Source organism: Plectropomus leopardus, chromosome 18 (assembly GCF_008729295.1).
Source record: "Plectropomus leopardus isolate mb chromosome 18, YSFRI_Pleo_2.0, whole genome shotgun sequence".
In the NCBI taxonomy this organism is placed as follows: domain Eukaryota; kingdom Metazoa; phylum Chordata; class Actinopteri; order Perciformes; family Serranidae; genus Plectropomus; species Plectropomus leopardus.
The window spans coordinates 5,412,214-5,425,371 of NC_056480.1; the positions used below are offsets into that span (position 1 = coordinate 5,412,214).

A 13,158-nucleotide genomic window follows, 5' to 3' on the forward strand; every position below is an offset into this window, starting at 1 on the left:
TAAACCAAGACAAAAAAAACTTAGTAATAAAATAAAAAAACAGAAAAAATATGTAAATATATGTGTACAATGATAAAAGTAACATGACATATTAATATAATGTTTATTGGTTGGACAACTGCCTGTCACATAACAATTTAATGTCCCTTGAATTCATGGTTTATCATTCCAGAATATCTGGAAAGTCCGCCTCCTGTACATGTTTGAAAAAGGCGTCCCAAATTATGCAAAATTTCCTCAGGGAGCCCTTCATTATGCACCTGATTTTTCTAGATGGAAAAAATGAAGGACTTATCCATAGAGCGTTTGAAGGAGGTATTGGAGACTTCCACTTGAGTAATACAAACTGATAGATTAACTAAACTAAATGTTTAGATCCCTTGGAATTCATGCTGATTACACATATGGAAACAAAACTGCTATGTATAAAAATGTAGAGACATATTTGCTATTGTTTGATTCTTGCCTCTGCGATGAAAGCTACAGCGTTAAATTAATACTCTGTACTGTGACTGTGTATCTCAGCTCTACTCTGTCAGACTTCAGTAACCATCGGCCTAGGCGGATTTTAATTATCAATTAATCCATTTTCTTGACTTGTCAATTAATGGTTTTGTTTGTCAGATATTAGAGCATATGGAAAAATACCTTTAGTCCAAAGTGACATCTTTAAATCTTATTTCAAACTCAAAGACAATTAGACTTTACCATGATAGAAGAAGAGATAGAAGAACATTTAATCTTTCCATTTTAGTGTTTTCAATTTTCCCTTGAAAACCTCCTTAACCCCTTAAACAGTTTTCCAGATTACTTGTTACCTTTTTAAAATGTAATAAGTAATGTAACTATTGTAATTACTTCATCAAAGTAGGCTAAATAAATTTATTACATACTATTGAATTGCTTTTCTAACATATTTCAAACTGCACAGTAAAAAAAAGCAACAGAATAAATGGTATATTTGACATATTTTTTTTAAACCAAAAATAACATTCAAATGTAACATTCTGAATCGTGACTGTAATTTCTTATTATTCTATCATTATTTCTCAGTAACTGTAACTGAAAACTGTTACATTTATTGTGTAATTTAATTACGTCTAAATAGTTAGCCTACATGTAACCACTTGCTTCCCAGCACTTTTGCTTTATTTTTTAAATGTTATTATTAAAACACAGTGTAACTTTGTTTTAAAAGTAATAGTAAATATAAATTGAGTTTATGATAATTAATAGTATTATTATTATTATTATTATTATTATTGTAGATGGTTGAACAATAAGCCTATCAAAATAATTTTCATTTTTTTAACTGTAAATTTTAAATCAATCAATCAATCAATCAATCAATCAGTCATTAATTTTGTTTTATAATATTTAACTGTCCTCTTTTGGGGCCTTTAAGTCAGTTATGGTCAGTCTCTCATTAACGGCTACACATGCTAACATTTAGCATCATTAGCAACTTTATGTTAGCTTTAAGCTAATGATTAGCCGCGTTAGCTGAAGTCACCGGGGTGTTGTTGTTGTCTTGCACTGTGGTGGACAGACGGCAGCTTACAGGAAAAGGCGGGACCAGTTTTTGAGTCAGCGCGTCTTCTGAGACGCGTTAATGTTTATGTACGTAAAAAAATGAGGTTAGTTAGTTTGTTAAATATCGACCTACTTTACCCGAAGTGTAAAACTTGGAGCAACGCTAAGCTAAGCTAACAGTAACGTTAGCTGTTTCAACTGATGATATTAGCATGACAACTCCCAGTGCTCCTCTAACATACAGGTATCTCTTTAAATGTTTAAATTTGTTTCTGAACTTTTAGCAAATTAGTTGTATTTTTGTGCCTTGTTTGACACTTTACTGGAGTTATCACTTGTGAATTATCGGGTCATGACATTATTGGTGTTTTATTAGTTGAGGTGGGTAAATATAGGACATCACCTGATAGATAAAGTGTGTTTTCTTTGCATGTTTAACGCTTTTTAATCCTTTGGCGTATTTAACGCGCTTTTCACTCTTCGTTTTTTGATTATTTTGGCTGTGTTCCTGCATGTTGCACACATCTTGGCAACATTGTTTATTTTTGTTTAATGTTGGAGTTTCCGGCCAAGCTCCAACAGTGAGTCTGAAATACAGTAGTGTAAAAATAATTGTTACATTCACACTGTAAAGTGCAAAAATGAATGAATGTCATTTTTACCTTATTTGGCATTTTGAGAAAGTACATGCCATTTTCACTAGGTGCACTGTCACAATAATGTTTTTATAGCCTGAAAAGCACATTTTGTGCACAGAGCAATATATGTAATATTATTATATTAAAGGGTTAATTGTCTCATTTGTAGGCTTTTTTTGTAAGTTAATAATGTTTTAGGGGTTATGTTGTTAACCTAACATAACTCTAATTAATGACTATGAAGTTATGACTTATTGACATTAAAACTAAACTGCTAAATGTAAAACATACATATGGTATGGTTTCATCCCTCCTTGAATAAAATTTAGGGAAAAATTCTTAATATTTTCTTACCATAAAAATAATGAAATTAATGTATTTGAATCCAGTCTGGTGGGCAAATCACACCAGTGACTGTCTGTGTTGAAGCTGTTTGTAACTGGACTACAGATGTAATCATACAGTATGTCTGCATCCTATTTTTTTTTGTGTATGGTCAACCAAAAACTTTGTCATATGTAACTTTGTTCAGGTAGTCAGAGCTCTGATGCCACCCTCACATTCTTCTTATGAGAAATAAAAAGTTTAAAAAGACATTTTGTAAATACTATAACATTATATTTGTGTTGTAAAATCTGTATGTTTTGTATTTCAGGTGAAAGCGGTGCAGGAAAAGACAGAGGCCAGTAAATACATCATGCAGTACATTGCGGCCATCACAAACCCAGGCCAGAGGGCTGAGGTTGAGAGGTGAGTTGCTTTCTGTGACATTACAGCATCTTTATTCATGATAAGAGGACTAATGAAGGCAGTGTCATAAACTGAAATGCTGATCCAGATGGATTTTATTATCAAATCCAAGAAAAATAAATAATTGGATCATGAGAACATGATGTGACCATAAATCATCTAATTTTCTTCTTTTTCTCTGACTCTATTTTCACCTCCCTGGTGGCTGATTCTCACGTTTCCATCAATGGCTACCCCGATGTGATAAATCAGTGTGAAGAATGTGCTGCTCAAATCCAACTGTGTGCTGGAGGCCTTTGGGAACGCCAAGACAAATCGCAACGACAACTCCAGCCGCTTTGGCAAGTATATGGACATCAACTTCAACTTCAATGGGGAACCCACCGGAGGACACATCAACAACTACCTGCTGGAGAAGGTGAGGGGGAGCAGGATGATGGAGGGGATTTGAGTGCAGACAGGAGACCGTTAGTGGTCCATGAAACATGAAAATGAACTTGTTATACGCTCTTTTGGGACATGGTATGCCGACCTCTAAATAGAAGTACAGAAAGTTCTGCTCATTTAGTTTCGAGATTACGTCTTCTCTCCTGAACATGAATGTTTCATGAAGTGGTGACAAAGAAGTGTGAGGGAACATCCATGAATAGATGTATCTGTGTGAAATCAATGTGCTGCTGCTGCTGTGCGTTAATAAATGGCTCACCTAGGGGTACTTGCTGCTGCTGTATTTATCCGCCCTGTAAAAAACCGTCTGGCACTCAGAGCTGGTGTGAATGATGGTTAACATGATTCATTTTCAGAGGGCAGGAATAACCACAGTCTCTAAGCCATCTTTTTTCTGCATCAGCAGTAAAGTGGTGATGCTGTAATGACACAACTTGTGTGCATGAAAGTCAAGAGTGCTCACTCCGCAGCAAAATCTGGGGACCAAAACATCCCAAGAAGTACACTGCACAGAAAGAAAAAACGACTGCTCGACTTGACACAGTCTCAGTTGACTGAGGGGTTTCCGACTGATGATTTTCAGCTGTCTTAACATCGGTGCTATATATGTATAATGTACAATTCGTCACCAAAGTTCAGCGTTTGTCAAGGAAAAATCTATCTTTGATCCATGAACGAGACATTTTGCTACACAATGTTTTTGCAGTATGAGTTCAGAGTACTACTTTCACTTTTGCTTTTGGAGTAGAAAACTTGCTTTGACCCCTTAAGCACTCTGTTATTTGTCTTTTGTTACTTCAAAAATTCACACACATAATTGCAGAGAAACTTCAGTTAGTTCCAGTTACTAAATAATTCGCGCTACTACAGATGAAACCCAGGGAGGTTTGAGGTACTCTCCCTCTGGGGGTAGCTGAAAGCAATTTAGAGAAAAAAGGACGGAGAAGGCAGAAAAAGATCAGACAAAAACCACTTGATTTTAAAAATGAATTCCTGGAACACACTGGTCTCCGCAGAATAATTGTATAAATGTGTATAAACGGACGTCTGTTTTTCTACCATAATCTGTTCTACTGTTCAAGTCCAGGGTGGTCCAGCAGCAGGACGGGGAGAGGAACTTCCACTCGTTCTACCAGGTAAACACTAATCTGTGCTGCTGCTGAACATGATGCTCCATGTTACTCTCTGAACTCAGTTACTACTGAGTGAACTTCGACCTCCAGACTCTCTCATGCTGATGTTTGATGTGTGTTTCTGACAGTTTGCTGCGTGGAGGCTCAGATGAAATGCTGGAGTCGTTTCATCTACAGAGCGATCCTGCTGTTTATACGTACACCAAAGAGGGAGCTGCAACTGCTGTGAGTTTGTCACCTTTTAAAGTTTTATTTATCTATTTTTTTAAAGTTAAAGGTTTTTTTGGGGTTTTTTTTGCCTTTAATGGACAGGACAGATTAAGTGTGAAAGGGGGAGAGAGGGGACGACATGTAGCAAAGGGCCGAGGCTGGAATCAAACCCGTGGCTGCTGCGTCAAGGACACAGCCTCTGTACATGGGGCACCCACTCTGTCAACTGAGCTACTGGGCGCCCCTTTAAAGTTTTGCAAAATGAGCTATTTGGAAAACAGCCGTTGATATATTAAATGTAAAAAAAACTACACAGTACACAAATTTGAAATATTATATACTTTCTGAACCATAAATTGCAAAAATCCATGTTGTCTCCTCTGAACGTCACCTCATTTGCTTTTGATTGATGATAACGATCCAAAATCCGTCTGCTTTAGACCTCCAACAATGATCGCTTAAGCCACAAAGCGGTGATGAGTGCTCTGGAAGTGATCGGCTTCTCTAAAGAGGAGGTTAATTCAATTATCAGATCCTGGCCTCCATTCTTCTGTTGGTAAGTTAAAGCATTGATTAAAGAAAGAAAGAAAAGAAAATATTCATTTATGACCCCCTCATGTGGAAATTTATTGATTAAAATGATCTAAAACTATTTTCCTTACCAACTGTTTTGCATGTATTGACTCTTGAGATCAACACTGATGAGATCATGACCCTGTAATGAACCCTTACGGTCTGTTTTTCAGGGTAATGTGCAGTTTGAGAGCGATGGTGAAAGCGTTCAGATCGTGGGACTTGAAGCCGTTAATCACATCTCTGAGCTGACGGCCACAGAGGCGGACAGCGTCAGTAAGAGCCTGCTGTACCGCACTGTGGCCACTGGGGGCGGCGAGGTCATTGAGAAGGGACACACTGAGCAGGACGCCTGCTTCGGACGGGACGCTTTTGCCAAGGTGCTGCAGTTTACCTGCTTTATTTACAAACCATACAGCCCAATTTGTTTTGACATGGTAGCTTACCAGGATGGGTTTTATTCTTTATTATACATATTAATCGTTTTACAGCTTAACAAGGATAAGGAAGTGCCTTTTATCTAATTTTCACACTTGACATGTTAATTTAAGGCTCTATACGAGAGACTTTTTGGCTGGATCGTAAGCCGCATCAACAGCGTCATTGAAGTCAAAGACTACAACCCAATGCTTCATGGGAAGAACACAGTCATTGGCGTGCTGGATATATACGGCTTTGAGATCTTTGACAACAACAGGTTGGTGGTGTTGTGTTGTGAAATATACTGTACCTCTTTATTAAAGAGGAAAGAATTTGGTCATTGTCGATGATGTTGCTCAAGTGTTTGTTCCTCTAATGTCGTCCAGTTTTGAACAGTTCTGCATCAACTACTGCAATGAGAAGCTGCAACAGCTCTTCATTGAGCTGATCCTCAGGCAGGAGCAAGGCGAATACCAGAGAGAGGGCATCACCTGGCAACATGTGAGAAACACACACAAATAACACCACACGTGTGTAGGAGGTGTTATGTCAGACAGAAAAACCCCCAAACACATTTGTCAATCATTTGACACTCAGCTGTTCTGCATTTTTAGTTGAAGTTCAGCTGTGCAGGTTGTAGTCTGATGTTTATACAGTGTAGTGATAAGTGATTGTGTGAGTTTAGGGTAGTGAATTAATGAAACTTTTCACAAACAAAGTGTTTTAGTGGCCTCACGTATTTGTGAAAATGACAACAAATACAATATATGAACAATTCTTCTCATAGGAAAATTGTCAGGAATGAAAATTATGTATGTTCCTGCTGTTAGATGTTTGCTGTACGGCATATTTATATTTTAAATTGCACCTCACTGTTAACCAGTTCTATTTGTGACACTTACTGTTAACCTGTTTACTTTTCTGGTATTGTATACATTTGGTTTTTTCACCTAGCTGATTTATTTGCTGTCTATATTTTCACTCTTTCCCACTTTGTACTACACTTGCTATGCAAGGCTTTATCTAGGGATAAATTAGGTTTTTAAAATGCCACTGCACTGTGACAGCTGTGGCCGAAGGCATTAAGTTTAAGGGTTATTCTGTAGTTGTTGTGACCTCACGTCCATCCCGTTTTTTGGGAACACAATACCTCAGGAGCACCTTGAGGGAATTTCCTCAAATTTGGCACAAACATCTGCATGGACTCAAGGATGAACTTATGAGACTTTGGTGTCAAAGGTCACTGGGCCTCACAAGTGTGTTTTTAGCAATAATTCAAGATAAATACGCCAATGTTAAGCAAATTTCTAACAGGATAAAATGATGAAGTGATGACATTTGTCAAAAAGGTTAACTACACTGTGACATGTTAATGTCATGCAAAACACTTTTCTGCCTATTATCAACATCACAACTCAGAACAAAAAGGAGAGACATTTGGTCAGATACTGAATTAGTGACATCAGTGTTGGCTGTGCACCTTAAAACTGTGCTCATTGCCAAGATCTTATGTGCTGCCGGGAGACAGATAAATATGAAGCATCTGTGTTTTAGAATCGGTAGCGTCTTTGCAGCAACAACTGTATTTGAAGCATTGTAATTGTTGCACATGAGTTTGGACAGATGTGGATAAACTAAATGGTTGGTGAATGGTTGGTGAAAAGTATTATTATGAGAGATATGTGTGGTGCAGATGTGACACACAAACAAATAAGTGTGTAAGTGCACTAACATGCCATTGAACAAAACGACGCAGTACATGCACTGACATGGTTCATAAATGGCACTACTGTCACTATATTTCCCTCCTACTAAACAATCACACTGTTTTGTCACAGATTGATTACTTCAACAACCAGATCATTGTGGACCTCGTGGAGCAGCCTCACAAAGGCATCATCTCTATTTTGGACGAAGCTTGTCTCACTGTTGGCAAAGTCACAGACACGGTCTGCCTGGAGAGCATGGACACCAAACTGGCCCATCACCCCCACTACACCTCCCGCAAGGTGAGAACAGATAATACCCTAATATGCCATTAGGGTATTATATATTTATTGTATATTTATGATGAAGGGGTGTGCGATATGACGAAATTAGATTGTGATGAATCAGAATTTAGTATTTTTTGTCAAAACAGTGTGTGTTTTGGTTTGATTTTTTTCTTAAAAGTAAGTGTGAAGCGTCACTACAGTGTCCTTTAAAATGAGCTATAATACAGATGCAGTTTTGCATTGCAGTCAGTAGAGAGCAGAGTTTCTCCAGTGTTTAGCCTTCAGAGACTTCACTGGAGTCTTTACAAACAACAGGGGCCTCCTCTCAAACCTGACATCTGATCACTGTAAATATTGATAGCATATTACATTTTAAAAATCCACACTGTTAGCACTGCACTCACAGCATCTTCTCATTTCCAGCTCTGCCCCTCTGACAAAACCATGGACTTCCAGAAACACTTCCGGATTCGCCACTATGCGGGCGACGTCACGTGAGTCGCTCACACATTTACACACTTTGTGGCCCTGGGCCGAAATGTGGCTGAAAAATTGACATGATATAGTGCAGAGTTCAGAAGTGTAAGCCAAATAATCCTATTAAGAGAGGTCAGTGTATGACATCGCTGGATTCATAAAAGCTTCCAGTGGTCGTGTTGGTGTAGCGCTTTTTATTCTAAGTTCTGGTTAATATTGACCATCATCCAAGTAACATATAACATATGGGTGTTGAAAAGTATTCATTTGAATATTGTCTCATTACCAGAACTATGATCTTATGATATATTTCTAGAGGTTGCATGTATCCAACACAGAGTTTAGTTATAAATTTACAGGACAAAACATCCACCACTCACTACACTGAAACGACAATATTAACCAAAGTATGTGTTCCTGTTCACATTGCTAAGCATACAAATGGGAAATATCCTCACTGAAAGTTAGCCGCCTATAGCAGTAAATGTTGGATGTCATCCACACATGTTCATGGGAAATGAAAGCTACATATATACATTAAAGTCCACTCACGTGACCACACATGAAGAAAACTGCTCACCCGCGCATACATGCAGTGCATTCGTTGGCCTGCATAGCCAGGCTACAGACACAACCATAGGCATGAACAACACACGTGAGGCAGTGAGAGGAGATGCTCTCATCTGTGTTGACTTCCCAGAATCAGTTAGTGGTTGCAAATGTTCAAAACGTGCATCTATGAGATACGTGCATTCGCACAATGAACATGTGGCTTGTTTTAAAGGTTATGTAAACACCGTTTATACTATAAATATAAAATAAATGGATGTTATGCTGTCTTTTCACCTCTACTACTAGTTAACGGTTTGCCACCCATAGACTGAGAAAAAATAGTTTTCTTCACTGTGAGGCTGAGTAAAATGTTCATTTAGGGCGACTTCTGCCATTGTGTGATATTTATTTATTATTCATTCATTGTGATATTGGGGTTTTTATTTGTTACTTTTATTATTTTGTTTTTTTGTTGTTTTTTTGACAGGATCTGTACCAATCAAAGATTTTTTTTAAGTCTGTAGAAGACAATAGGCAAGCGAGGACATGGTGTCTGGATACATATTTTGCTTTTAGCAAAAACAGCTCCTGAGATTTTGATATGGCACCAGTCCAAACTGTGATTCAGCTAAAATTACGATAAATTGTTCAACCCTAATGGCTGGTGACATCTTGGATTCTTTGTTGCAGAATTTTTTCCGACAGGTGTCACAAATATTTATTTTATCTAGAGATTTAATTAAAATGTAAATTGGCATGTTTCTGCATGAAAAATCTGATCTGAGTTGCAACAGCAGCGTGTTTTTTCAATTGTTAGGGTTTTAAATTTGTAGTTCAAACCATTTCCCCCTTTCAGTCCTAATTTATAATTCATGAAGACCCTATCTGTGAATGTTTTTTGACTTTGAAAAAAAACCCACCAAAGTAGAGGTAGGGAAGACATGGTGACTTGCACAAAGGTCCTGGACTAGATTCAAACACAAAATGTTCAGAGCCACTTTAACAGAATGTATAGGATTAATTTCATCATTTTTCCAAAAATACAGTCATTTTTTTGTTTGTGTTAGTGGTCATTTGGTTTAAGATCGATAGACTAGAGATCAAAGGGTTTGTTCAGTTTCCCTCTCCATCACTGCTCCACTTCCTTAATGTGCCCACTGGATTTAAACGTCACAGTGTCCAGATGAGGCCCCTGGCCAGCAAGTCACCCGTCATGGCTTTGGTTTCAGAAGATCCCCGCTGCTCACGTGTACTGCCCTCAATCTAGAGAGGGGAAGGACATTAATATGTCAAGGGAACACGAAAGGAGGAGGAGGAGGAGGAGGAGGGGGGCAGGGAGGATGGAGCCAGCTGATGAGACAGTTTTGGCTCTGTAAGATGTAGCAGCAGCAGTAATCAAGGAGAACTGGAGTAGGGTTTATCAAGGGTCTTTGACTCGGGGAAATCCTGGCTAACACGATGTTGAACACACACCGAAACACACAGCAATTTTATCCATCTCTGAAGATCAAGGCAGCTCTCAGACACTATCAATGCACTGTTTTCTCTATCTGCCCTCCTCTTGTTAATGTTCAGGGGAGGAGAAAGTCTTCAGATCCTTTACTTCAGAAAAAGTACCAATACAAAGTACCTAAGTCAGAAAAATAGCCCCTGTGAGGGTTATGCTTCTATTATGTTATCTCTTTATATTATTAGTGCTGATGCATTCATGTATCAGCCACATTTACTTATCTGTGCTTTCTTTTAAACCAGACTCCACTGACAAAAAACAGGAGCTGTTGCTCCACAGCTGCCTCGATCACTTAGTTTGTGTTATTGTGTGACTTCAGTGTTTTAAAGTGTTGGTTCAGATTTCAGCAAAGCTACACAAAAACACTAACAAATGACTGATAGACAAATGATCAAATAAGTAGTAGAAGTATTCTTTGAACGATTAATAAGTTATGTTAATGAATTTAATTTATGTTGAAATTAAATAAAAAATAATAAAATAATAATAATTAAAAAAATAAAATGAAATAAGAATATATAAAGAAATAAAATTTTTATATATATACACACAGTATACAATATTTAATTCATTTTTTATGACCAATTAATTAACTGTTTCAGGTCTGAATGTTTACGCTGTTGAGTAATCTTTTACCAAACATATTTTAAAAGCGTTTCATGTATTTTATGTTAAATCTTTATTTTTATAAAAACTGTTTGATTTATAGATGAATATTACTTGTTATACAGAAATGCACTTTTAACCACAATACTTGAGTAAATGTATTTTAATGCCAGGGTTACCAAAATGGGCTGGATAAGAGCATGTGTGACAGACCTGCAGTGGTGATGACAGATGGCTGTCCCTGTCTCTGTGTGTCCCCTTCACCCTGCCTCACGCCGGGGTCGCTCCAGCTGAGCTGTCACCCCTCATATATTGCTTCCTGGTGGCACTGACTCCCTTCCCATCATCCCCTGTCCCATCCCACCACATCTGAGTCTGCTCTGGCTAAATATACCCTCATCCTCGCCACCCACTGCCCCCCCCTCCACTCTCACCACACCACCACTATCACAAGCTTTGACCTACTTCGCTGCCTCCTCCTCCTCCTCCTTCTCTTTCTTCTTATTTCCCCTCCCTTTGCACTGCAACCCTCACCTGACTCTCTTTGCCATCCACATTTCAATTCCCTGCAGTATTTCAGCCTGCACATGCAGCACTTTGAGCAGCCATAAGACATATCATATACTCACAGTGCACAAATTTATATTGCACAATGTCTCACGTCTTTGTCGCCCGGCTCTCAGTGTGAGCTCCCTCTAACCTTGTGCCATGCAGCCCTCTCCTTGCACCAGCCTTGACCTTCATACTTTAATATACTTTTCTCTAAATCATCCGCCTGCCTCTGGAGAGCAGCTGCCTTTATCTGTGCATGTCCTCTCCTGTCTGTCCTCTCTCCCAGCACTGTCCTGTCCTGTCCTGTCCTGTCCTGTCCTGTCCTGTCCTGTCCTTGTAAATGAACACTGTGGCTTGTTATTGTGTTGCTCCGACTGCTATTTCTTTTCCTTTCACTCTCTCCGATGAGCTTCCTGGGATTTGGTCAGGTGGTTTCGCTGCCTATGAGCAAAGGGGACACATCTGTCGTAGCTAGTCTCTGCTTCTCTGCCTCCAGATGTGACAGCCCAGGACACAGTCGCAGACAGGGCCATGCAGACGACATGTGACATGCTGTGTGTCCACGTTTTGTTTGTTTGTTAGAGAGGGAGGGATGCAGAGGGAATACGTAGAATAAATGTATGTGTGAAGGAGAGTGTCAACAACTGCAGTGGGGGAAGTACATTTACTCAAGTGCTATACATAAGTATAGCTTAAAGGTACTTCTGTGTTTTAACTGAGTAATTCTATTTTATGTTACTTTATACTTCTGCACCACTACATTTCATAGGGAAGAACTTTACTTTTATCTGACAACCAGAGGTACTTTACAGATCAGGATTTTGCATAAAAACATAATAAAATATAACAAACAATGTACTGTAAACCTGTATTTTCCATCATTTTTGGCACAAAACAGTGATTTTCACACAAATATTTGAACATGATCTTCAGTATCAGCATCAGTATTAGCAATGGAGAAATGTCATATATAATAATATTTGTTATAGGGACTTTTACAGTAACAGTTGAGGTACATTTTGCTGCTTGTACTTATGTACAGTAGAAAAAGGCCATGAAGTACCTGAACTTGATTCGTATTTTTTTTCAGTTGTTCAACAGTTTTACCTCAGTTTCCGAGCCATGATTGACAGCTACGTTAGCAACTCCTCAACTCAGATTGGTTGTTTTCGTCCTCTTGCTGTAATGCCATTAGTAGTACCATGAGGCAATAGAGTATGCTGAGGATTTTTCTTACTTACGCGTAGGCGTGTTATGCGAGCGATAATGGAAAGACAAGCCCCTTACACGTGGAAGCGAACACATATGAGGGATTTCTTGGAGATGATAGTCCACCATTTCACAGAGCAATTGCAGATTCAAAACTTACAGATGATCAGCTCAACTTTTGAGGAGTTATGAGATGCAATAACACCTCTTGTAGCTCCTGCTGCATCATGCCCAAACAAACCAGTTTCTTACCAACACCACTGATGTTTTGTAATCCAGTGCAATCTTTTGGCTTGTGACTTTTTTATGAGTGTGATTCCTCCTCCAAGCATCTTAGATGGTTTCAATTAAATAACTGTCTGAGCCCTTATAAAAGTAAAATTTTCCAATATTTCACAAATACAGCGAAGATTAGTCCCAAACAATGAATACAAATTTGCGTTGAACTTTAATCTTTTCTGTTAATCATCAAACGACACCCAAAAAAGTATCTTTACTCTTGTAGGGGCGAGACACCCAGTTTGGAAACCACTGTATTAAACTACCTAACTCTA

General features: G+C 38.4%; 1 protein-coding gene across 1 annotated transcript in view; it reads left to right on the forward strand.

The window, feature by feature from the left end:
• The window catches only part of myo1g (myosin IG), a 54,701-nt gene that overhangs the window by 4,215 nt on the left and 37,328 nt on the right, over positions 1 to 13,158 (forward strand). Inside the window, 12 exon segments of the mRNA XM_042506437.1 lie at positions 2,827 to 2,843; positions 2,845 to 2,921; positions 3,174 to 3,339; positions 4,451 to 4,518; positions 4,630 to 4,726; positions 5,152 to 5,233; positions 5,236 to 5,267; positions 5,458 to 5,664; positions 5,836 to 5,981; positions 6,091 to 6,205; positions 7,543 to 7,713; positions 8,122 to 8,192. Of these exon segments, the coding sequence (XP_042362371.1) occupies positions 2,827 to 2,843; positions 2,845 to 2,921; positions 3,174 to 3,339; positions 4,451 to 4,518; positions 4,630 to 4,726; positions 5,152 to 5,233; positions 5,236 to 5,267; positions 5,458 to 5,664; positions 5,836 to 5,981; positions 6,091 to 6,205; positions 7,543 to 7,713; positions 8,122 to 8,192 (1,249 nt within the window).